At 41.9% G+C, this 27,570-nt stretch overlaps 1 protein-coding gene across 1 annotated transcript in view; it reads left to right on the forward strand.

Annotated features, from left to right (window-relative positions):
• Positions 1-27,570, forward strand: part of XPOT (exportin for tRNA) — a 105,062-nt gene that overhangs the window by 38,416 nt on the left and 39,076 nt on the right. Inside the window, exons 10-16 of the mRNA XM_073620136.1 lie at positions 12,066-12,104; positions 12,642-12,704; positions 17,465-17,589; positions 18,169-18,313; positions 19,044-19,163; positions 24,088-24,182; positions 24,494-24,563. Coding sequence (XP_073476237.1) covers positions 12,066-12,104; positions 12,642-12,704; positions 17,465-17,589; positions 18,169-18,313; positions 19,044-19,163; positions 24,088-24,182; positions 24,494-24,563 — 657 coding nt within the window. The remainder of the gene's footprint in view (positions 1-12,065; positions 12,105-12,641; positions 12,705-17,464; positions 17,590-18,168; positions 18,314-19,043; positions 19,164-24,087; positions 24,183-24,493; positions 24,564-27,570) is intronic.

Consider the following 27,570-nt stretch of genomic DNA (forward strand, 5'->3'; position numbering starts at 1 on the left):
AAACATTTCTGGAACCTAGAATTCAGGACCTTAAGGGGTTGTAAAGGTTCACGGTGTTATAGAAAGAAATATATATTTTGTGTATGTGTGTGTGTGTGTGTGTGTGTGTGTGTGTGTGTCTATATATATATATATATATATATATATATATATATATATATATATATATATATATGTATGTATGTATGTATGTGTGTGTGTATATATATATATATATATATATATATATATATATATATATATATATATATATATATTTTTTTTTTTTTTTATTTACCTCCTCTGTGCAAGGGTTTTGCACGGAGGGGCCCCGATCATCCTCTTCTGGGCTCCCCCAGTGGTGCTCCTGGCTCTTCCTCTTGAGTGCCCCCATGGAAACCTGCATTTTGTTTTAATACCTTTTTCTGTCTTACCTTTTCTCATGGGCATACTTGGAGATCTTCACCCTAAAAAGAAAAAATTTAAAAGTCAGCAGTTTCAAATCCTGTAGCTGCTTCTTTCTTTTTTTATATAGACATTTTACCTGTCCGGGTACCCAGCACCATCCTCACTCAGGCCTGGTCTTTGTGTCCCTTGCGCCGACATGTTAACTGTAGGAAGATGGCTGTGACTCCTTGCTGCTTCACAGCCAGCTTACCAGTGCGCATACATGAGCTGCACTGCGCTATGTGAATTGTCCCGCAGCCTTCTGTGACCTGTGACGAGGCCCAGAAGGCTGTGTGCTGAAAGTGGGGTGGGGGAGGAACTCCTTCTCAGATCGCCTAGGCATCTGCTCCCGGAGAACAAGTTTTATGTGCCCAAGGTTGGGGGGGTGGGGGGTGGGAGATGATGACATAAAGGGGTACTTGCCCTTTAGCGTGAAGTTCCACTTTAACCACTTCCAGCTTCCAGACCACCTGCCGTACATATACTGCAGCAAGGCGGCCCTATTATGCAAATTGTCAGGCCCAGCGGACGCGATGTCTGCCAGCCACCCGCGATCGCTCCCCGCAGAGACAGAGCAGCAGTCTGCCGATGTACACATATTGCAAAAAATGGCCTGGTCATTAAGGGGGTAAAACCTTCCGGGGCTGAAGTTAAGTGTATGCCCACATGAGATGCACAAGTGTTGCGTGCAGGTAGTCCCAATTTATGTGATGCACTTCTGCTGCTCCCTATTTGACATCTCCGGGTGCTGGTGTGTCCCCGAATCAATGTGAGTTAAGGGATGCGCACCCACACTGCTTCTGTGTCCCAATTGACATGAATTGGACTACCTGCATGCAGATGTACATAAAATCTGTGCGGGCAATACACAGCCTTCACACAGGTATATGCTGAAGTGCACCCATATAACTTAGGTCTTATTGAACATTTTTTAAATCCTTAAAGCCGAACTTCACTCTCTGAATCAACATTTACTTTTTTTTAATCCTTATACTGCTATCATTTTTACCTAAATAGGAAAGTCTATCATATTTACTTGTTCTAAAGGATACTTTAAGTTCACCTTTTGGAGCATGTTACACCTATATTTAGGGTGCAACATGCTCCAGGTCTGCTACAGATGAGCACAGCGCTGGATCCAGTGAGGACTCCTGTAAGAATGAGGGGTGGGGTTAAAGGGGGTGATGTTACCTAAACATTTTTTACTTTATTGCAGGGAATGCATTAAGGTAAATGTTTAGGCTTTAGATCCACTTTTTAATGGTGTAGTTAACAGTGTTGATTGCTCTTGGCCTGCTGGCACCTAGATTGTGTCCTGCTAGAAAATCTGATTGCTGGGTTAGGCTGAGTGTGTCATCACCACATATTTGTGTGCGTTTGCCCCACATTTGGATAGGGGACTGAATGCAAAATATTGTATATCACTGGGTAGGTTAATGGTGATCAGCATTTGTAGCATCCTGGATCTCATACACTGCCTACTTTTATATAGCTAATTATAATCTACAGGATAATGTATTTTCATCTTGGGCTTCAAAAATTTTTTGTAATATTGCTGTTAGATGGCCACAGCATAGTGCTTGGTAGCAGGGGTAGCATAATATCAGGATGATTGAAGCGCATTATTTATATTATATTATATTATTACAATATAATACAATGATTATATAGTTCAACTCACTGTAATGTAGAATCAGTGGGAGCCCCGAGCTTGTTTCCCTGCAACTAGACAGTGTTATGGTGTCAGGATGACTGAAGCAAGTTATTTCTATTACATTGGAATATAAAATGAAATAGTTCCACTCACCATAATGCAGAATCATTGGGAGCCCTGAGCTTGTTTTACTGCAACTAGGCGGTCCCAACTTGGGGTGATAGGAGACAGTAACACTCGAAGTGTGTTACTTATGTCCAATCTACTCCGTAATCTCGTTTTGGTTGCTGTCACTGCAGAAAACCCAGCTTCACAAAGATAGGAAGTTGGAAATGGCAGCAGGCTTTTCAGTGCTTTTGTGGAAATTGCAGGATATTCTGCCTTGATTTTAATCCAGAACGTATGGAGGTTGGAAGTCGTCTCAAACATACTTTTAAGGCAACCATCATTTGTGATCTCAAGCAGTTCATCCTCTTCTAGCATGAACAGAGTGGATTCACCTGGCTTATTCACAAATGGGTCACGGATCCATTCCTTCCCAGTTTGGGGGTCTTTTGAGGTTGGGAAGTAATGCTCAAATTCTTTTGAAAGCTGAGAGAGGTGATCATGCACCAGCTGGGTGAAAGAAGGTTCTGGCTCAGTCTTTCAAAAGCCCTGATAATTTTGGAAACATGTCAACAATCCCATTGTTCACTCGTTGCCCTCATAATTCCAGTTTGGCTTTGAATGCAACCGCTTTGTCTGCCGATATGAACACAGTTGTCATTCTCCCATGAAGTGACAGATTGAGTTTGTCGAGCAGGTTAAATATGTCACACAAGTAAGCAAGTTTTGTGTCCCATTCTGTGACACTGAAATGTGCTGCAAGTGGTGACTGTTTTTCAGAAAGATCTTTGGAGCGGCTCTCGTAACTCAAACCCTCTGCTCAGTGATCTACCTTTAGAAAGCCATCTCACTTCTGTGTATAAGAGAAGATGTGTGTGTGCTCTGCATCCATCTCCTCACAGGGCTGTTCGAGCAGATGTGAGTTAATGGCATGGACTTTAATATGATTAATCATTTTAATCACAGCCTGCAAAACGTTCAGATGACATTTTTTAGGCTAGCCAGCATTCCCCTATGGAGGACACAATGCGTAGACTCGCATTCGGAAGCAACCTCCTTGACCCGAGTAGTACAACCAGAAAGCCGTCCAGTCATGGCAGCAGCTCCGTCCGTGCATATACCAACACAAAATGACCAATTTAGTTTTCCTGACATATAATCATTTAAAGACTTGAACAATTCTGCAGCTGTGGTGTTGGTTGGCAAGAGTGCACATAGCATATCCTCATGGACATCCTCCTGGAAAACATATCGCACAAAAACAAGCATTGTTGCCTTGTCAACATCAGTAGACTTGTCAACCTGTATGGCATACCATGGTGACTCCTTAATTCTCTCTATCACATGTGCTTCAATATCCTCTGCGATTTCATTAATGCGTCTAGCTACAGTGCTAGCTGAAAGAGGAACACGTGCCACCTTTTCAACCGCAACCTCTCCAAAAATTCCACGGCAAATGTCCTTTGCAGCAGGAAGGATCAACTGTTCGCCGATTTTGTAAAGAGTTTCTTAGATTTAGCAATACGGTTAGCCACTAAGAATGAGGTTCTCAATGCAGACGCATTTATCGAAGAGGTGGTCTTCAATAATTGCTTCTGTCCTTCGTGTTCACGTTTTTTTTTTTTTTTTTTCTTTGAAAAACTCAACAGGCTTGTCTTTTAATGAAGGGTCTTTGGTCTCCATGTGACGAAGCAGTTTTGAAGGTTTCATGGCTTCATTGGATAGCCACTCCCCACATATTATACAAAGCGGGTTTGGAGAATGTGAATCGCCTGATGCAATGAACCCGTAAATTTAAATAGGACCCTTTTTGGTATTTTCTTTTTAAATGCAGATTTCTTTTTGTTTGCAGTCTTAGAAGAGTCTTCTGTTGTCTCATTGTTGGGTCTTTCCCCCTTCTCAAAGAAACTCTCCAGTGACGTTTGTTTTTTACTCATTTTGGCTAGTTAGCAAAGCCTGTCACCAGATGTGGATTGCCACTGCTGCAGCCTGTCACCAGATGTAGATTGCCACTGCTGCGGCCTGTCATCAAAGCATAACAGATTGTCACTAATTGGTTTTATTATAAAAGTCCTAGTATAGAAATATTAGCAGTGCAGAGTACACTGTACTTACGGTCTCAGCACGGGAAAGTGAGGGGGGGAGCCGTTAGAGACTGCGGGAAAGTATTGAGTGAGGATGGGCGGAGAGAGATGAGTTCATTCTCTCTCTCTCTCTCCCCCTCTCTTTCATCGGCCGGCCGCGCCTCTGTGTAGCGTAGCCTTGCAGCCCCATATGTTAGGGCGGGACAGCGGCGTGCCTGTGCGTAGCGCAGAGAGATGTCATCTCTCTGCTCGGGCAGTTGCACCACTGATAGTCTTCTATGTGGCCCGGCTATAGAGGCGGTACGACCCTGCTTTGGGCCGTGGCCAGAGGGTTGACGACCTCTGCCCTACAACATATACCCTATGTTGCTGAAGAGGATTGGGGCATTTATGTAGTATCTTACACTACAGCATGTGTGTTGTTCAGTGGTGAAGCCAGTTAATATAGGTGTCGGTTTGTTTACTCAGGCTGTAAATCTTTATGCATGCCCTTTCAATGTTCTGATACTGTATTACCAATTCAGTACAGGTCTCATAACAGAACTGTCTGTGTGTAGCCAGTAGTCTGCACATTCATGTTTTGATGAGGCGATGCAATTTCAACTTGTGCTCAAGACTTCATGAGAGGTTAACTTTATTAAGTATGCAGGATATTTATCTCGCATATGCAGGCTCATGCTGTGTTTAAAGCAGTGGTAAAGTCCGCTCTGTGATTTATTTATTTTTTCCTACAGGTAAGCCTATAATGAGGCTTACCTGTAGATAAATTTAATGTCTCCTAAACGAGTACTGAATAACATTAGATGCAGCCGGTGATGTGACCAGTGAATACGCTCTGAAGAGCACAGTGCCGTAACAAAGGGCTCCCACGCACATGCACAGAAGTGACATCATCACAGCTCTGGCCACTCACAGCCAGGGTCCGAAAACCCGGGAGAAGATGGAAGCCCTCTCAGCAGAGGCAGTGAGCCACTGGAGGGCTTCATTCAAAGGTAAGTGTTTCGTAATGTGCTAGTATTATGCTGCTATTTTTGCAGGGGAAAGTTGTGTTTTTTTTTTTTTTGTTTTTTTTTTTTCCTTCAGTAGTATTAACCACTTGACAACTGGGCACTTAAACCCCCCTCCTGACCAGACCAATTTTCAGCTTTCAGTGCTCTCACACTTTGACAATTACTCAGTCATGTAATACTGTACCCAAATGCATTTTTTGTCCTTTTTTTCATACAAATAGAGCTTTCTTTTGGTGGTATTTAATCACCTCTGGGTTTTTTATTTTTTGTGCTATAAATGAAAAAAGACTGAAAATTTTGAAAAAAACCCACATTTTTCTTAGTTTCTGTGATAAAATTTTGCAAATTATTAATTTTTCTTCATAAATTTTGGCCACAATTTATACTGCTACATATCTTTGGTAGAAATAACCCAAATTAGTGGATATTATTTGGTCTGTGTGAAAGTTAGAGAGTCTACACGCTATGGTGCAAATCATAAAAAATTGATCACACCTGATGTACTGTGGCCTATCATTTCTTGCGACCCGAACAAGCCAGGAAAGTACAAATACCCCCCAAATGACCCCTTTTTTTGAAAGTAGACATTCCAAGGTATTTAGTAAGATGTATGGTGAGGTTTTTGATGTCATTTTTTTACCACGATCCTTTGCAAAATGAACATCTTTTTTTTTTTTCCCCCACAAAATTGTCATTGTAATAGGTTATTTCTCTCACGTGGCATGTGTATACCACAAATGACACCCCAAAATACATTCTGCTACTCCTGAGTATTACCACATGTGTGGGACTTTTTCACAGCCTAGCCACATAGAGAGGCCCAACATGCAGGTAGCACCATCAGGTGTTCAAGGAGCATAAATTACACATCTAACTTGTTGACTACCTATTACACTTTTTAAGGCCCTGGAACACCAGGACAATGACACTGACGACAGGTGGCACTAATACGTGGCACTGGGGACAGGTGGCACTGACAGGTACTGTGATCACTTTTCCATTTTTTTTTTTTTTTTCCTGACACTCACCGCTGCAGGCGTACGCTGTCTCTGTGTGAGGAGGGTTTACATATGAGATCATCTCTCAATGGAAGCTCTGGTCACGCTGTGATTGGCCATTCACAGCGATCTGTGACTGGCTGTGTCCAAGGGACAAGGCCAGCACAGAATTTCCCCGATGCGCGCCCGCGGGAGCGCGCATCACAGAAGTAAACAGGAGGACGTCCAGGGACCCCCTCTCGGCAATTTGCATCTGCGCTGTAGCAGTCTTTCGGCTATAGCGCAGGCACAAAGTGGTTAAACTACTGCTTTAATAACAGATCCAAATAGGGGACTGCTTCTCTAATTCCTTAATTACCCCTTTAAATTGACTTGCACTGGCTATTGGTAGCTTCTGTGTGGCCTTAGTTATTATTTTCATTGTTGAGTCAGACTGAGCGGTGGGAAGAGGGGTCCCCCAGGGTTCTGTGCTGGGACCAAGCCTGTTTTAATTTCATTAACGACCTGGAGGATGGGGTAAACAGTTCAGTTCAATCTCTGTATTTGTGGATGATACAAAGCTAAGCAGGGCAATAAATTCTGCGCAGGATGTGGAAACCTTGCAAGAAGATCTGAACAAATTAATAGGGTGGGCAACTACATGGCAAATGAGGGTTAATGTAAAATAATGCATTTGGGTTGCAAAAATATGAATGCAATCTACTCACGAGGGGTTGAACCTCTGGCAGAATCTAGGATGGAAAAGGACCTGGGGGTCCTAGTAGATGAAAGGCTCAGCAATGGCATGCAATGCTGAGCTTCTGCTAACAAAGCAAACAGAATATTCATAATAGGCATTCATTTAAAAGGGGATTAACTCCAGAGATAAAACGTTAATTCTCCCACTCTACAAGACTCTGGTCTGGCCTCACCTGGAGTATGCTGTCCAGTTCTGGGCACCAGTCCTCAGGAAGGATGTACTGGAAATGAAGAGTACAAAGAAGGGGCAACAAAGCTAATAAAGGATCTGGAGGATATTGGTTATGAAGAAAGGTTGTGAGCACGGAACTTATTCTCTCTGCAGAAGAGACACTTGAGAGGGGATATGATTTTAATTTACAAATACCATACTGCTGACCCCACAATAGGGATAAAACTTTTTCATGGAAGGGCGTTTAATGAGATGCGTGGCCACTCACTAAAATTAGAAGAAAAGAGGTTTAACCTTAAACTGCATAGAGGGTTCTTTACTGTAAGAGCGGCAAGGATGTGAAATTCCCTTCCACAGGCAGTGATTTCAGCGGGGAGCATTGATAGTTTCAAATGATGATTAGATAAGCACCTGAACGACCGCAACATCCAGGGATATACAATGTAATGCTGACATATAATCAAACACGTAGGTTGGACTTGATGGACTTGTCTTTTTTTTTTTTTTTTCGACCTCACCTATGTAACTATGTAGCTGATGTAACTTTTGTATTAAGTTAACCAGAGGCAAATAGTATTTTGTACTAGGTTTTCTGTGATCTGGCATAGACTTTTCTTTGCAGTTTAGGTCTCCAGCCTTTTTATATATGAATCTGTTGAGAGGTTCATTTACCTGGATTGACTATCTGTAACACTCATGATCAGCCTGTGGGAGGGGAGCTTTCCATGCTTTTTGTCTCACTACTCTGATAAGTACTTGTTAATCCTCTCATGCTGTCCTAGAAGTGGATTTGGGAAATTCAGAATTGAACTCTATTTCCGACAGTCCTCCAGGACAGCAGCATTCCCTCCTTGTGTTTATATCCTTTTTTCATTTTGTTCTGTTCTTTTGGTTCTTGTTCACTACTAACCAGTTCAGCAGCAAGGCTTCCTTTTTAAACGTTTTTTGGTGATGTGTTTCCCATTACATGAGATGCCTATTGTGCGGTCCTGGAAGACTCTTGGAATTGGCTACTGGTAAGTCACTCTGTATTCAACCAGGTGGAGTACCAGTCTCCTTTTTAAATGTACAGTGCATCCGGAAAGTATTCACAGCGCTTCACTTTTTCCCACATTTTGTTATGTTACAGCCTTATTCTAAAATGCATTAAATTCATTATTTTCCTCAAAATTTTACAAACAATACTCCATAATGACAAAGTGAGAAAAGTTTGTTTGAAATCTTTTCAAATTTTATTAAAAATAAAAAAAAAAAACAAAATCACATGTACAGAAGTATTCACAGCCTTTGCCATGATAGTCAAAATTGAGCTCAGGAGATGAGATGTTTCTACAACTTGATTGGAGTCCACCTGTGGTAAATTCAGTTGATTGGACATAATTTGGAAAGGCGCACACACCTGTCTATATAAGGTCCCACAGTTAACAGTGCATGTCAGAGCACAAACCAAGCCATGAAGTCCAAGGAATTGTCTGTAGACCTCCGAGACAGGGTTGTATTGAGGCACAGATCTGGGAAAGGGTACAGAAAAATTTCTGCAGCATTGAAGGTCTCAATGAGCACAGTGGCCTCCATCTGTAAATGGAAGAAGTTTGGAACCACCAGGACTCTTCCTAGAGCAGGCCGCCCGGTCAAAATGAGCGATTGGGGGAGAAGGGCCTTAGGGAGGTGACCAAGAACTGTCACGGAACGTCCCACACTCCGCTTGAGTGCTTCCGTCAGTATACCACTTCCTCTCAGTCTGGACTCAGATATCAGATATTCCAAATGCTTCCAAGCACAAAACAAGGCGACACTTGCTTCGATGCTAACATGAACTGTCTCTTTATTTGAGATCTCGCACAAATATGTACACAGCAGAATGACTAAAACCTAACCTAATTAACATGAGCTAATTAACTAATCCTTTTACCCAGACTAAGTGCCTACGTCTCCTAGCTCATTGACTATTCAACACACATTACCATAAACATCAACACAGGGTTAATTAGAACAAACAACAATGAGTTGAATACCCTTAGAACCTGTGGTAAGCCAGACTAAGCTCATTTACATTAAACACGTTATAGCTGACATCAGACAGGTGAGTGGAGTTGATGACATTAGCATCTTCTCACAGTATGAGTCCCAACAGTATGACTCAGTCACTGTTGCTACTATGGCAAATACAGGGTCCCCAGAGTCTGTGTGTTTTGGGGGGACATGGAGCTGAATCCAAAGTAACACCAACCCCAGGGTCCCCAGGCATACAGCTCACAGAGAGCACCATTCCCCCAAATGCCAGGGCCCATAATCTGTTGGCAAGAGGCTAGCGTTCAGTCCCCTTCAATAGCCTCTGTCCCGGGTGAGTCTGTCAGTCACTCTTACAGAGCTCCAGTGTTTCTGTGGCGAGAGGAGAACCTTCGAGAAGAACAACCATCTCTGCAGCACTCCACCAGTCAGGCCTGTATGGTAGAGTGGCAAAACGGAAGCCACTCCTCAGTAAAAGGCACACGACGGCCCATCTGGAGTTTGCCAAAAGGCAAAAAGGGCTCTGACCATGAGAAACAAAATTCTCTAGTTTAATGAAAAAAAGATTGAACTTGGCCTGAATGGCAAGTGTCATGTCTGGAGGAAACCTGGCACTGCTCATCACCTGGACAATACATCCCTAACAGTGAAGCATGGTGGTGGCAGCATCATGCTGTGGGGATGTTTTTCAGGAGCAGGAACTGCAACACTAGTCCGGATAAAGGGAAAGATGAATGCAGCAGTGTATGGAGACATCCTTGATAAAAACCTGCTCCAGAGCGCTCTGGGGCGAAGGTTCATCTTCCAACAGGACAACGACCCTAAGCACACGGTCAAGATAACATAACTGATTGTCCTTGAGTGGCCCAGCCAGAACCCAGACATGAACCGATTTTGAACATCTCTGAAGAGATCTGAAAATGGCTGTGCCCCGACACTCTCCATCCAACCTGATGAAGCTTGAGAGGTCATGCAAAGAAGAATGGGAGATACTGCCCAAACATAGGTGTACCAAGCTTCTAGCATCATATGCAAAAAGACTTGAGGCTGTAATTGGTGCCAACGATGCTTCAACAGAGTATTGAGTTTTTTAAATAAATTTGCAAAGATTTCAAACTTTTCACGTTGTCATTATGGGGTATTATTTGTAGAATTTTGAGGAAAATGAATTTAATCCATTTTGGAATAAGGCTGTAACATAACAATGTGAAATAAGTTAACCTGCTGTGACTACTTTTTGGATGCACTGCAGCTGTGCTTTGCTAGGGGAAAAAAAAAAATGTTTACAAAACTTGCAAGCTGATGCTGAAATATATACATTTTCACGTGAATTTGACACCGCCACACTACCATTAGGAGAAAGCCGTTAGTATTTTCTTAGACCCCAGTCACACCCTGGCATTCTGGGAATGCGCAGAAATGCACATTTTTTGAGGTGCTATGAATTCTTAATGGCACCCGAAATGTAGTTGGCAGAAAAATGCACAAGGCTCAGTGCAAAAAAAAAAAAAAATGTGCACCAGATACTTTGGCATGTTTGTGATGCATAGGGCAGCCCATTCAACTGAATGGGCTGCCCTATGCTGTTGTGCGACAAATGTGTTTAATTTTTATTTTTTCTGCACAGGTGGGAATGTGGCCTTAATGTTAAACTCCAGCCTTACCTTCAAGCTCCTCTCCTGTATTGAAATGGCTTTCTCCAATTTCACCGCACACTATAAGCTTCTCACTGTGTGCATCTGAAGCTGCAGCAAGTCAGCATGTGCCCATTTCATTTCCTGGCTGTGGGATATTTAGCATCATCTTTCTTCCATATCCTCACTGTCTCTTTTGAATTTTAGTTCTTTCAATCATGGAGGCGCAGCATCGCATGTGGATGTTACCTGGAGCAGTCTGTTTGTATTTGCAGGCTGCCTCTGAACACCCACTTGCTCAGACTGACATTTACCCATCAAGGCATTTTGGTATTTGCATAATTCCTGCCATTAAAGCGGAGTTCCACCCTAATTTACATCTGTGGCTCAATTTGTTCCCAATGCCTTTTTATTTATTTTTTAATGTTGTACCTTTTGTAAGGTAAAATTGTTTCACTTCCGTCCATCCTCGCCATGGCAAGGTACATCCTTTCCTCTTTCCCATTGGCTTCTGGGATACCAGTGTAATCCCAGGAGTCAATGGGTGTTCTCCACTTCTAGCATTGCGTTGTTTCAAAACCAGAAATGACATGCTAAGCGGAGGTAGGTGCCATTTTCCAGGTTGGAATGTGATTGGCAGGTTGGTTGCCATAACAAAGGGGCTCAGTGTTGTATTGGGAGATGCATGCTGGGTAGCCAGCTGCACCAAATCCCGGAAATAGACACAAGTGGGCTTCAGATGCCCACAGCAGAGATGGGCCCCTGCCTGCTTCTGAGATCAGGTACATTTTTTTTTTTTTTTTTTAAAGATTTAACAAAAACCTGCCTAAATATAGTTGTAAATGTAGTCTAATATAAATATAAAATTAATCACCGGGGAGCTTTTTAAAGAGTACTGAAGCAGGGTTGCTGTGATGTTTTCAGTAAACTATGTACAGCATAAGCCATGATCTATCTAGTATTATCTCAGTGCCTTGAAATTTATCTCTTGCCTAGACAGAAATTGCATCCACATGACCCCCTAACCTCAAAAAATGTTGGACAGAAAAGTGTTTTTGATCCAGCAGCTACTTGGTGGAAGAAACGGCCTGTGTGTATGACTTCCCATAATATACAAATCGCGTGTTAGCCGTACTCTAAAGTAGGCATAGCCAAATTGGAGTAAACATGTATAATGTTAAGTGATTTTAAGTTGTGAATTTCCATTATTGTAATGAATATTTTGATTTTGCAGTTGGTTATGCTCACTGATCAACAGAAAGCTAATGTGGAGGTGAGTGGTCCTCATTCCTTCAGGAAAACTTGATATATTCTACAACAGATATTTTTCCAATGTACTAATAATACATCCAAATATTTCATAAGATCTAAATTTTTAGTGTACCAGATAAGTAAAATAACATTTATGGTACAAATACCTCTTTGCTGTTACCACATCAGGTATTTATAGAATACCCTACTGTTTGTCTATAAAATATACAAAATGGGATGGTCCTTGAACCTTTAATCTCTACCAGTTTTGTTTAACTTTGGAACAATTTCATCAAAAGTGAATCCGAGATCTTAAATTATACCTTTTTTATTTGCATGAAGAGATTTTATTTAAATAGGAGTGGAACCAGAATCGCACTACTGTGCATTATGGTCACTGCGCCAGTAGAACAAAAAAAAATGCGCTGGTATTTGGTTACGCAGTGCATCTGGGCTAAACATCATCTGCATGCCAGAGAAAACTAGCTGGCCTCTAATTTTGACTAGAGTCTGTCTGTATTTAAAATTTCTTGTCTAATGATGATCGTCTCTCTTGTAGGCCGTAATGTTGGCAGTAATGAAGAAATTAACTTATGATGACGAATATAACTTTGATAACGAGGCAAGTTTGACATTGTTGAAACCTAAGCTTTTCTGATATTAAACAGAAGCCTTCTAGCCCTGTTTTTCATTTACATTGGTGCCCTTTTTCCCAAAAATATGATGATCAGCAGACCTCATAAAATTGACATACTTTATACATCCGCTATTGCATATATAGTTTTAATCTACGTATGTATGTGTGTGTGTGTATGGTATGTATGTATGTATATATGTATATATATATATATATATATATATATATATATATATATATATATATATATATATATATATATTTATATTTATACATTTTTTTTTTCGAACACATATCACCATTTTTCTAGGTAAATATATTTCTAAAGGTGCTGTGGACATGAAATTTTCAGCACATCTCAGTAACAAGCCATGCTATCCATACATACAAAGAAACCAAAACAAATACGTTCAGAAATTAAGTTATGTGTAATGAAATGACACAGGGAAAAAGTATTGGACACATGAAGAAAAGGAGGTGCAAAAGGGCATGGAAAGCCAAGACACCAGCTGAAATCTATCAGTAATTAGAAAGCAATCCTACCCCTTGTCAGTGCAAATTAATATCAGCTGATTCAGTCTCAACTGATGTCCTATAAAAAGTCTCATTACCAAGGTGTCGCACAAACATCTCATGATGGGTAAAATCAAAGAGCTTTCAAGACCTTAAAGACCATAAACCAGACACAAGCAGGTGCCAAGAGCGAAGGACCACTTGTGGAGAGCTTCAGAAAGACTTGGAATTAGAAGGTACGATTGTTTCAAAGAAAACAAGTAATGCACACAATTGCCATGGCCTATTTGCCACGCTCACCGTGCAAGACTCCATGTCTCCACTGTTGAAGAAAAAGCATTTTGTTGAAGCTCGTTTTAAAGTTTGCCCCACAACATTTAGACAAGCCTGTGAAATACTGGTCAGATGAGATCAAAATTTAACTGTTTGGATGCCATAATGCACACAATGTTTGGAGGTCAAATGGTACTGCACATCACCCCAAAAACACCATACCAACAGTGAAGTTTGGAGGTGGGAACATAATGGTGGGGGGCTGTTTTCCAGGTAAACTTCATATCATTGAAGGGAAGGCTGAATGGAAACGTACCAAGACATTCTTGATAAAAATCTGCTACCATCTACCAGGATGATGAAGATGAAATGAGGGTGGACATTTCAGCAAAGCAATGACCCCAAACACAAAGCCAAGGAAACTCTCAATTGGTTTAAAATAAATTAAAATCTGCTAGAATGGTGCAGCCAATCACCTGACTTGAATCCAACAGAAAAGCTATGGAAAGGACTAAAGATCGGAGTTCCACCGCCCACAGAACCTTCAAGATTTGAAGACTGTGTGAAAGAATAGGGCCAAAATCCCACCTGAGCAATACATGCGACTAGTTTCTCCATACAGGAGGCTTGAAGCTGTCATTCCCAACAAAATGACTTTTTATGAAGTATTAAATAAATTTCAGTTAGCGCGTTCAATACTTTTTCCCTGTGTCATTCCATTTTATTACACAACTTTATTTTTGAACCTATTTGTTTTGGTTTCTTTGTATGTATGGATTGCATGGGTTTTGTTACTGGCGTAGTGAAACTTTCATGTCAATGGCACCTTTTGAAATATATTTACCTAAAAAAAATGGTGACGTGTTCAATACTTATTTTACCCGCTATATAATATATATTTGGACACAGGGACAATTTTCATACTTTTGGCTCTGTATGCAACCAGAATCAAAATGAAATGAAACCATCCAAGTTACTTTCAAGAGCAGACTTTCAGCTTTAATTCAAGGGGTTGTACATATATATCAAGTACAAATTTTAGTAAATGCAACCATTTTTATACACCGTTTCCCCCCCACCCCCCATTTTCTGGGGCTCAAATTTAATTGGACAAATAAATATAATCATAAAAAATGTACATTTTTAATATTTTGTTGAGAATCCTTTACTGGCACTGACTGCCTGAGGTCTGGAACCCATGGACATTGCCAAAGACAAGGTTTCTTCCTTTCTGATGCTCTTCCAGGCTCTAACTGCAGCTGTCTTCATTTGTTCTTTGTTTGCAGGTCTTTCTGCCTTTTAGTTTTGCCTTCAAGTGAAATGCATGCTCAATTGGGTTGAGGACAGGTGATTGGCTCGGCCATTGCAGAATATTCCACTTTTCCTTCAAAAGCTCCTGGGTTGCTTTTGCAGTGTGTTTGTTTGGATCATTGTCCATCTGTACTGTGAAGCGCTGTCCAATTAACTTTGCTGCATTTTGGCTGAATCTGGACTGACAGTATATCGCTAAACATGCAGAATTCACTGTCGTATCAAACGCTAATGACCCAGTGCCACTGGAAGCCATGCATGCCATCACACTGCCTCCACCATTTTTTACAGATGTCGTGTGCTTTGGATCATGAGCTGTTCCAAGCCTCCTCCACACTTTTTTTTTTTTTTTCTTTCTTCAGGTCACTCTGGTACAGATTAATCTTGCTGTCATCTGTCCAAAGAATGCTTTTTCAGAACTGGTCTGGTTTTTTTAAGATGTGTTTTGGCAAAGTCTAGTCTGGCTTTTCTATTCTTCAGGCTTATGAATGGTTTGCACCTTGTGGTGAACCCTCTGTATTTGTTCTCGTGAAGTCTTCCCTTGATTGTAGACTTTGACAATGATACGCCCACTTCCTGGAGAGTGTCCTTCACTTGTCTGCATGTTGTGAATGGGTCTTTCTTTACCATAGAGCGGATCCTGCGATCATCCATCACTGTTGTCTTCCGTGGATATCCAGGCCTTTTTATGTTTCTGAGCTCACCAGCGCGTTCTTCTTTCCTCAGAATGTAAGAAATAACGGAGTAGCCCACGCCTGGCCATGAAACCGATTTTGAATCAATTGTCCAATTTACTTTTGGTCCCTTGAAAAAGGGGGTGTGGCTATTCTCAAGAGCTGCAATTCCTAAGTCGTTTTTCAGATTTGGATGTACATACCCTCAAATTAAACCTGAAAGTGAGCACTTTCCGCCCATATCCATTATATAACTAGCTTGAATATGTTTTGATAAATACCTGAAAACAACTAAAATTGTGCCCGTGTCCAAATATGTACTGTGTGTGTGTGTGTGTGTGTGTGTGTGTGTGTGTATATGTATATATATCTCTAGCAGCATCCAATTCGCACCAGTGTTTACCCAACCTCAAGGTAGAGAGGGTCATAAAAGAGAAATGAAAAAGTGGAGTAAGAGCGGGGGGGCAGATGGGGGATGGATCCATTTTTCACTGTGGGTACATTAATTTGCTGCATTGGCTTACAATTCTAGGAAATGCACGAATAGTTGTGTAAATAAAAAGTGATCCGGTCAGGGTCGCCACATGCGTCTTTTAGCATCGCCGTCAGTTTTTTAAATTTACCAGTGTACCATGTGCCCTGACATTTTACTTCGTCACAGCTGAGATTTGCCATTTTCCACGCTTTTGGAATCCTCTGTTTCGTGGACATGAATGTGGGTCACTAGAGCACTAGCCTTACAAATTACACATAATGCACAATTTTTGGTTACTGACTTATTCCTGTTTAAAGGTGTGTGTGTGTGTGTTTGTTTTTTTGTTTTTTTTAATTGATTTACTTGGTACCAGTAAAGTTTTAGTAAATAGTTGCAGTCAGGGTTCCAGAGGTATCGCTAAACCACACACCCCTATTGAGTGCATTATGCACCCATATCAGTTTGGTACTATATGAACAAATTTTTTACCGTAGATCTGGACCCATGATAAAATGATGTATCTTTCAAACTGTTCTCTATTAAACATTTTGACTTCATTCTTGAATCCTTTTGGTACTACACAAATGTTATGTAAAGTACAGAGATGCTGTAAATTGGAACCCCAGGCAAAGATGGGTGGGGTAAAAACGCCTTTAGTCCAGCTATGGCATCCACAGTGCAGAAGAGCTGCATGGTGTAGGTCCATAATATCACATGGCAAAGCACTAGTGACATGACTGACTAACTGCGTGACTCTAGATTGTAAGCTTTGATAATGTTGAGCACTAAGGGAACACATTGAGTAAAGCAGGGAGCGGTAAATAAAGGAGGGCAACTAACAGCAGCTGTGGTCAGCATTTGCTCCAGGAACTGTCCCTGAGGCTAAAAGGGGTGTTTAGACATTTTACAGGAGCAGAGGACTTTACCAGTGTGGCAATGTTTATCATCCAGTCAGCAGGCTAGAGGAAGGAAGACAATAAGGGAAGCTGCAGAACTTACAATGGGGAAGAGTGGTAATCTAAGCATCTCATCATAATGGCCTTCGTCAGAATTTCAGGACAATGACAAACTAAGTTTAAAATGGATTTTAAAGCGGGGTTCCGCTCAAATTTTTAACGTAATCTTACCCCCTTCAGTTAATTGTATAGATGTTCAAATGCCGCACGAAATTTTTTTTTTTATCGCTGTAATTACCTTTTATATTGTACTTTTATTGTGGCACTTCCTGTCTCTCCTCCCATGGGAGTAGGCGTGTTTATTGCCTTTCCCCGGTGCCGCACTGTCTCCTGGGAGCTTAGTGTCAGGCTTCCCAAGATTCAGTGCGGAAACAATGATCATGCGTGTGAACAAGCTGTGAATGAACAGCATTCATCGCATCCCGGAAATCAATGCTTGTGGGCTTCACATGCTTGCAGTGCTTGCAATATGACTTAGAGGGAGGAGGTAATTTTGTCATCTGTTTGCTTGTTATAACAAACAAATGCCGTTTTCAAAAACAGGGTGAAGATGAAGCTATGTTTGTTGAATACAGAAAGCAGCTGAAATTGCTGTTGGACCGTCTTGCACAAGTGTCACCAGAACTACTGTTGGCCTCTGTTCGCAGAGTTTTCAATAGTACACTACAGTAAGTGACTTTTGCAATTTACTCCTTGGCTGTAGTTCCAGCATAACCATAAAATGTTTTGTGCATTATGTGTAAGCAATTAAAAAACAAAAAAATCTGAAGTCCTGATTGGATTTTTGAAGATGCTGCAGTGACCATAATTAAACCCCATATAGCCATGTTTCCCTGTTGCTAAGAAGCTACTGCTAACTAATGAGAAAATAAGCCCTTATAAAGAGACAGTGCAACATTGCTGTTACCTTAATTCAACTTACATATGCTAGATTCCATTAAACCTGTTTAGGATTTTTTAAAGTCTAGTGTACCCAGAAATACTACTGGTTCTTCAAATGTTTTCCTTGGAGTTCAGTGAAAGGGCCTCCACCTGATGTTCACATTCTGCCGGCCCCTAGATTTCAGTCTGGCTACTGAATTTTAGACTTGTCTATTTTTATATTGCTCTGCAGAAAGGCAATCAATTTAGCATGTACTTAAAATAAAAACTAGTTGCATTTTTTTTTTTTTTTTAGCAGCCACAGTATTGTGTTTAAGGGATCCGTGCCTCGTTTGTTCTCATTTTGTCTTTTTGTTCCTTTGAAGAAACTGGCAGACTGCCCCATTTATGGAAGTAGAGGTTGCTATTCGGTTGCTGTATATGTTGGGTGAAGCTATCCCTGCATCTCATGGAGCTCATTTTTGTGGAGACGCTACTAAAGCAAGTGCATTGCAGGACATGATGAGAACTGTAAGTGTGTGTGTGTGTAAAATAATAAAAATATATACATTTTTTTTTTTTTTCCCATAATGGAGGGGAAACTGACTTGGCACCTGTTGGCAAACCTTTGTATAACTATGTAAACTGATAACACAGTTGCTGCTTGAACATCAAAATAGAACTAACCCCTGTTAGTTTTTGTTTTTTATAGCCCTCCACTTTCTCCTTCCTCCCGTCCCCATAGCCAAAACCAGAAGTGAGAGGAAACTTTAACACTATAGTTAGGACCTTTGTGCTGCAAGGGCAAAAGTACTAAGTTTATACGCAACACATTCATCATCTACATTTTATGTTTAAGTGTATCTCCTCTTGTGCTCTTACTTTCTGCCCTGCATGTTAATTGGCTTTCGTCCAAATTGATTGTATGTCTGTGCTGAAGACATTTTGGTCAGTGATGAACACGTGACATCACTGGCCCTAGTCTTCTTTTCTGTATACTTGCTGGAAGGTTCCTTTTTGGGGGGTCCTCTCAGGAGAAAGAAGAGGGCAACATCCTCACAGGGGGATGGTAGGGGACCAGTGCTCCCAAGGCATCATTGTAATACTGGATTAGTGTTCCCCAGCATGGAACTGGAAGCAATGAGGGACCTGGGCAGAGTGGACTTTAAGCTTCTCTGCAATAGGGCCTAAAGTTGATGGTTTTATGTTTATGTAAAGTGCTGTTTGTAAATTTTTTTTTTTTTTTTTTTCTCTTTTCCAGCTTGTTACCTCGGGTGTGAGTGCCTACCATCACGCATCTGTTACATTAGAATTTTTTGAAACTGTGGTTAGATATGAAAAGTTTTTCACAGTTGAACCCATACACATTCCTAATATTTTGGTAAGTGTTTGTTTTTTGTTGCACAAGTATGTGTACTTAACCTAACAACTGAGTATTGAAAAAACAAGAACAAGCCCACAGTCCCTAGCTCCTTAACCCTGTCTAAGATAAATCCCCTAGAAGTGGTACTTACCATTTCTAGATGGTGGCACCATTCTCCAGTGTTAATACCCTTCTGCCTGAAATTTTCTTCAGAGTTGTCTGCAAACCCATAGTTTTGAATAGGGCTGTAATTAATAGTAGGAATAGGACTATGGCCATTTTAAGGTTTATGGAAAGTTACTGTGTAGATACAGCACTGAGGTTGTAAATGTTGACATACACCCAGAAAGAGCAGTTAATAAACACCTGGGTGGGAGTTCAACTTAGATTAATGCTTAACTCTAGGCGGATATTAAAGACAAATACATGTAGCTCTGTAATTTTAGTTCTGCCGTTACTGTGAGCAGACAGGCTTTCCTTTGCAGAAGAGACATACAGTGTCTCTTCTGCAATAAACTACACCTTACTGCCCCGATCCACCGGAATATAAACTGAAGTACAGCGGCCATCCTGATCCCTGGGTGCCAGAATGACTAGCTCCTGCACATACGCAGAAGTCGCATCCTCCCATGCCAGCCAATGAAGATGGCTGAAAACTGGCATGCAGGAGAAGATGCCGGTGAGGGACCGTTGGAAACGTAAAGCATTAATGATTTTAACTCTGCTTTTAAATGTATGTTTGTTTTTTGCTTTTTTCAATTCAAGCACTGTAAATAGGCGAATTTGACTTGGTAACCTCTTGGTAGCCTCTTGCAGTCCCTGTATAGCAGGGCTGAGATGTTAGAGGAAGCAGCAGTGCATGGAGCCAATCAGTTCATGCTGATAGGCAGGGCCATCTTTAACACAGGGCAAACGGGGCACCTGCCCAGGGCCCAATCTTTGTTGGGGGGGCCCAAAGCATTGAGCCCAGGCTACCCGAGAATTGGGGCCCCAATGACTGCTTTGCAGAGCACACAGAGGACATGGGAGGCTGTATTCCTGAGCTAGCCAGCAGAGAGGGGGCAGGGGTGGTAGCTGCACTGATGCTCTGACCCCACCCCATGCAGCCTGTATGCTCGGAACACATCGGCTGGAGAGGGAGCGTCAGTGAAGCTCCTGGCTCCGTCCCTCTTTACTGGCTGGGGAATACAGAGATCCGGGGGCGGGGCCAGGAGCTCCACTGATGCTCTAACCCTGCCCCATGCCTGTATGTTCAGGGGGGAGCAGTTGTAGTGGAAGAGCAGAGTGGAAGCCCCGCCCCCAAATCTCTGGCTGTATGCAGTTTGCTCAGATGGCCGGGTATGTCCTTACACCCATAAAATGCCTGAATGCTGAAACTGAGCCCGCGGTCTCCGATCGTCTCCCGTAGCATGCCCGCGGTCTCCGATCGTCTCCCGTAGCATGCCCGCAGTCTCCGATCGTCTCCCGTAGCATGCCCGCGGTCTCCGATCGTCTCCCGTAGCATGCCCGCGGTCTCCGATCGTCTCCCGTAGCATGCCCGCGGTCTCCGATCGTCTCCCGTAGCATGCCCGCAGTCTCCGATCGTCTCCCGTAGCATGCCCGCAGTCTCCGATCGTCTCCCGTAGCATGCCCGCAGTCTCCGATCGTCTCCCGTAGCATGCCCGCAGTCTCCGATCGTCTCCCGTAGCATGCCCGCAGTCTCCGATCGTCTCCCGTAGCATGCCCGCAGTCTCCGATCGTCTCCCGTAGCATGCCCGCAGTCTCCGACCGTCTCCCGTAGCATGCCCGCAGTCTCCGACCGTCTCCCGTAGCATGCCCGCAGTCTCCGACCGTCTCCCGTAGCATGCCCGCAGTCTCCGACCGTCTCCCGTAGCATGCCCGCAGTCTCCGACCGTCTCCCGTAGCATGCCCGCAGTCTCCGACCGTCTCCCGTAGCATGCCCGCAGTCTCCGACCGTCTCCCGTAGCATGCCCGCAGTCTCCGACCGTCTCCCGTAGCATGCCCGCAGTCTCCGACCGTCTCCCGTAGCATGCCCGCAGTCTCCGACCGTCTCCCGTAGCATGCCCGCAGTCTCCGACCGTCTCCCGTAGCATGCCCGCAGTCTCCGACCGTCTCCCGTAGCATGCCCGCAGTCTCCGACCGTCTCCCGTAGCATGCCCGCAGTCTCCGACCGTCTCCCGTAGCATGCCCGCAGTCTCCGACCGTCTCCCGTAGCATGCCCGCAGTCTCCGACCGTCTCCCGTAGCATGCCCGCAGTCTCCGACCGTCTCCCGTAGCATGCCCGCAGTCTCCGACCGTCTCCCGTAGCATGCCCGCAGTCTCCGACCCTTTCCTGTAGTATGTGTATTAATGTGCCGCTTTACTTGCTCAATTATTTGGAATTACTCCAGTGCTCAGTGAGTGGTAATGATGTGCATTAACCTGTAGCAGCCAATTGGTGAAGAGTAGTAGTCTGCTGTAATCTCTAGCAACCAATCGGCAAGCAGAAATTATGTGTTGTAACCTTTAGCAACCAGCCAGTGAGCGGTAAGGAAAGGCTGTAACCACTGGCAACCAATTGCAATCGCTTTGTGATCTTCTGCAGTAAACTGATTTTAAGACCACCTGCTATTTTTTTTTATGTCTCAGAATGGAGGGGGGGGGGAGGGGGACGCCGAAAAAATGTTTGCCCAGGGCCCAATCAATATCAAAGATGGCCCTGCTGATAGGTAGCGAAAGAGTGACAGAGATGAGCTCTTTACTGTGCAGCTAATTCTTTCACTGTCCTACCACAGACTGGGCAGGTCCATGGTGACCTGGGCTCTGATGAAAGGGTTGAATGATGCTGGCTAATTCCACTGCACCTAGCGTGCCTGTGTGAAGTGTTTTTTTTTTTTTTTTTTTGTGTGTGTACATAAAACCAATGCTTTATTTTTGCTTTGGATAGTATGGAAGGATCAGAACTCCTAACAGGTTTTAATTGGTGTCCTGCTGGGGAGATTCACCCTGTTTCGTTGACTTGTTACCCTTCCAGAAAATGGGTTAAAACTCAATTTGTATAGTCCCCAGAACTTAAAGTGGATGTAAATTCGAGCTGGGCACATATATTTGCAAACTTATCTGTGTCAAGTTATCTCTCTCCAAAGCCCTAAGTTCCCTGGCTTTCTCCTGCTCTGTTCTTCTGTTATCAGCATGATAACTTCTGACAAGTTCTCTGTCAACTGTGATAAAACCAGGCTGAATTTTGTCAGGGTGGGTGCTTATAACCACTTCAATACCGGGCCTATACTGGCACTCCTCTCCTACATGTAAAAATCATTTTTTTTTTTTTGCTAGAAAATTACTCAGAATTCCCAACATTTATGTTTTTTTTTTTTTTTTTTTTTTTTTTTTAGCAGACAACCTAGGGAATAAAATGGCGGTCATTGCAACTTTTTATCTCGCACGGTATTTGCGCAATAATTTTTCAAATGTCTTTTTTTTGGGGAAAAAAACAGTTTCATGAATTAAAAAATAAAACCGGAAAGTTGAAAGTTTTTTTTTTTTTGTTTTTTTTGTGAAAGATAATGTTACGCCGCGTAAACAGATACCCAACATGTCACGCTTCAAAATTGCGCACACTCATGGAATGGCGCCATACTTCGGGACTTAAAAATCTCCATAGGCTGAGCACGTGCTACCGGGGACAGGGGCATTTTTACACTTATTTTTTTTGTTTTTTTTTTTTTTACATTTAATTTTTTTTTAGCACTTTTATTCCTATTACAAGGAATGTAAGCATCCCTTGTAATAGGAATCTATTGTGACAGGTCCTCTTTATGGAGAGATGCAGGGTCGATAAGGCCCCGCATCTCTCCTCCAGGCTGTAAAGCATGAGATCGGTGAATTTTTTTTTTTCGATCTCATGCTGACAGCCGCGATCGCGGCTTTGTTTACAACGTCACGCCTGGGCCTCCGACGGTCATGGAGATGACTGGTGACCATCTGGTCACCGGAAAACCCTATGGTCGTCATCCGGCAGCGTCCAATTCTTTCTCCGGGCCCCCGATGGCACGGGAGAGCCCGGAGAAGCACCGGATGGCGGCAGGAGATGGGGGGGGGGGGGGAGGGAACGTCCCCTCCAGTATCCTATAAGGATGATCAAGCGACGGTACTGCTGCTATGATCGTTCTTACCGTGCACAGAATTGCTGCCTGCCAATGATATCTGAATGATGCCTGTAGCTGCAGGCATCATTCATAAATCCCAGCACAAAGACAAGGACGTCATATGACAGTGTGCGGTATATAAGCAGAAAGCTGGCCTATTTACAGAACAGCTCTGCAAGTCTTTGCCTATGTGGAGTGGGGCTTGTGCCTTTCCTCCAAGCAGCTGTCTTACAGTGTATGACAAGTCTCCACGCCCACAGGTGAATCAGGAAGATTTAGAAAAGTCTAATGGGACGTACACTTTCTAAACAGTATGTAAAGCTGAAGACAGTAGATATAGGTGTGAAACTTATGTAGGAGGATTTGTGTGTTTACATCCACTTTAAGGTAAAAAGTACAACTTCACTTGAGGACTCCTGGTACAATGACAGCTAGGAAAAGATTTCCCCTTACTTTTTAGAGACGTCTCCTCTCTCCCTGAAAAAAATTAATTGACTGAATTATCCCTTCCCTACTTTAAAACAAAACAAATTTGGACTATACGTATACTTTGAAAGAAGTTTTAATGTTTTAAAGTACCATGCATACTTTGGTTTGGCAGTCGCCACCAAACGTGTTTTTATGTTTTTTGTCAACATTTGGGATAAAAGTAGTTGGGGGAGCTTTAGGTTTTATTTATATATTAGTGTATTAAAAGCAAAGTGCAAGAAACCCACTACTGTATGGTTTATTCTAGATCAAAAACGTTTAGGTAGTGTTCTGGCTCTGTTCTCTATCAGTAAGTGACACGGTCTATTTATCTTCTCTAATTTCAGATGGCATTTCTGGATCATAGAGGCTTACGCCATTCTAGCCCTAAAGTTCGCAGTAGAACATCTTACCTTTTTTCACGTTTTGTGAAATCACTTCAGTAAGTACAACTGTTCAATAAGTAAGCGCTCATTCTCATTGTTGTGCTGCAATAACCCCCTTATGTTTAAACACAAAACCCCCACTAGCTTGTCACTAGATCAAATTAAGTGTTAGCTGAGTGTTAACGATATGATTAATAACTTCATCATAATTCAAAGCTATTTCCACTGTTACTGGAAAAATGTTTTAAAAGATATTAATGTGAAATGCATCTTTAACTAAATGTATTATGCTGCACTTATATTTTTAAAGTTTTAGATATTTTAAATGGTGTAAACATGCTATTTGTCCATATGTTTATTTTCTTAGTAAGCACATGAATACATTTGTAGAAGACATTCTGACTAGGATTCAAGATCTTCTAGAACTGTCTCCACCTGTAAGTTACTATTTAAGTTTTCTTTTCTTGGCTTTCGATTTAAAAAAAAAAATAATGTAACAAGTTAAAAAGGTAAAAGCCGAGCAAAGACCTAATGCACAGTTAACCACTTGCCGACTGCGCTATAGCAAAATGATGGCTACAGCGCGTTCGGCCAGCTCTGGGAGGGCGTCAGTTGACGCTCTGCTGTGGTCGTGCGCTCTGTGATCTGTGTACTTTGGACACAGCTGATCACAGATCAGGGTAAAAAGCCAATCACAGCTACTCCTTACCATGTGATCAGCTGTGTCCAATTATAGCTCATCATGATGTAAATGCAGCAGTAACCGGCTAGTGTAAAATGGGACATTTGCACTGATAATCAGTGCCGCCTATTAGTGCCCATCAGTGCAGCCTCATCAGCGCACATCAATGAAAAAGAAAAATTACCAGTTTGAAAAAAAACAAAAACTTTTTTTCTGCTAAAATGAAAAAAAAAAAAAAAAGTGGTGATTAACCACTTCAGCCCCGGAAGGGTTTACCCCCTTAATATCCAAGCCATTTTTTGCAACACAGCACTGCGTTGCTTTAACTGACAATTGCGCGGTCGTGCGATGCTGTATCCAAACAAAATTTATGTCCTTTTTTCCCCATGAATAGAGCTTTCTTTTGGTGGTATTTGATCCCCAATGCGGTTTTTATTTTTAGCGCTATAAACAAAGAGCGACAATTTTGAAAAAAAAACTATTTTACTTTCTGCTATATTACATATCCAAAAAAATATTTAAAAAAATGTATTCATCAGTTTAGGCCAATATATATTCTGCTACATATTTTGGTAAAAATCGCAATAAGTGTATATTGATTGGTTTGCACAAAAGTTATAGCGTTTACAAAATAGGGGAAAGATTTAGGATCTAGATTTAGAATTAAAAAAAATTTTGTTTTTACTAGTAATGGCGGCGATCTGCGTTTTTTTTTTGTTTTTTGTTTTTTGTTTGTTTTTTTTTTCAGGACTGCGACATTGCAGCGGACAAATCACTGACCTTAAGTGACACTTTTTGGTGATCAGTGACACCAATGCAGTGATCAGTGCTATAAAAATGCACAGATCACTGTATAAATGGTACTGGCAGGGAAGGGGTTCCCTCGTTTCTAACTGTATGGGGGACGGACTGACTGGGAGAAGAGAGATCGCTGTTCCTGATCACTAGGAGTAGCTGATCGCTCTCTCCTCCCCTGTCAGAACAGGGATCTGCCTTGTTTACAAAGGCAGATCCCTGTTCTGCCTTTTTCCCCACTTTCGCTGGTGGCCGGTGGACATGGAGTGCGCTGGACCCGCGCAAGGGAGCCAACCTGCTGCAGTATAACGGCTGGTCGGAAACTGGTTAAATACCACCTAAAGAAAGCTCTGTTTGTGTGCTGAAAATGCCATATGGGTACTGTGCTGCATGACAGTGAAATTGTCATTCAAAGTGTGACAGGATTGAAAGCTGAAAATTGGCCTTGGCAGGAAGGGGATAAAAGTGCCCAGTAGGCAAGTGGTTAAGATGTAAATGTATATGCGTTACTGTTTTCTGTTTTTTTTGTTTTTTTTTTTTTTACTTGCCAAAGGATTTTTATTTCTGTACATACTTGTGTTTTACACACCACAGTGGACAAGAAGGGTCATGTAGGCTGCCATTATTGACGACCTACTAAAAGTGTAATTTCTAAGCTGCTGACCTAAGAAGCAAGCAGCCAGTAAAACAAAGCTCCTGATCAGTTAATTCTCGTTAAGTTACTCTGAAAAATATTAAAGCTAGAGCTGGCCAGAAAATTTACATTTTCAGATAAAGGTCAGCAATGGCAGCCTAGGTGTTGCAGTGAATATTGGTTTCTGTTATGCTGAGCTGGGCCAAACATAAAAAAAACTGTGCACTCCTTCAGTGTTTCCAATCGCAGGCTTTTAGGTTAAGACAAAAATACAGCATTGCCTTCCTAAAACAGACATGCTCTGTTCGAGCTCAAATCCAAAAAGGTTGGTATCCAACTCTCCAGTAAACAGACAATAGAGACAGGCAGTCACAGAAATAAGTGTTTTTCATGGTGGGTACCCTTAACCACTTGCCCACTGGGCACTTAAATCCCCTTCCTAACCAGACCAATTTTCAGCTTTCGGTGCTCTCACACTTTGAATGATAATTACTCAGTCATACAACACTGTACCCATATGAAATTTTTGTCCTTTTTTTCACACAAATAGAGCTTTTTTTTGGTGGTATTTAATCACCGTTGGGTTTTTTATTTTTTGCGCTATAAAAGAAAAAAGACTGAAAATTTGGTAAAAAAATGAATTTTTCTTTGTTTCTGTTATAAAATTTAGCAAATTAGTAATTTTTCTTTGGAAATTTTGGCCAAAATTTATACTGCTACATATCTTTGGTAAAAATAAGTACAACTTGGTGTATATTATTTGGTCTTTGTGAATGTTAGAAAGTCCAAAAGCTATGGTGCGAATATCTGAAAATTGATCACAACTGAAGTACTGACGGCCTATCTAATTTCTTGAGACCCTAACATGCCAGAAAAGTACAAATACCCCCCAAATGACCCCTATTTGGAAAGAAGACATTCCAAGGTATTTGAAAAGATGCATGATGAGTTTTTTTGAAATTGTCATCTTTTCCCACAATTCTTTGCAAAATCAAGATTTTTTCTTTTTTTTTTTTTCACAAAATTGTCATATTAGAAGGTTATTTCTCACACACAGCATATGCATACAACAAATTACACCCCAAAACACATTCTGCTATTACTCCCGAGTATGGCGATACCACATGTGTGAGACTTTTACACAGCGTGGCCACATACAGAGGCCCAACATGCACGGAACACCTCCAGGCGTTCTGGAGCACCCAGGCCAATTCTTGTATTTCTCTCCTACATGTAAAAATAATCATTTTATTTGCTAGAAAATTACATAGAACCCCAAAACATTATATATATATATTTTTTAGCAAAGACCCTAGAGAATACAATGGCGGTT

This window comes from Aquarana catesbeiana, linkage group LG03 (genome assembly GCF_042186555.1).
Source record: "Aquarana catesbeiana isolate 2022-GZ linkage group LG03, ASM4218655v1, whole genome shotgun sequence".
Taxonomy (NCBI): Eukaryota; Metazoa; Chordata; class Amphibia; order Anura; family Ranidae; genus Aquarana; species Aquarana catesbeiana.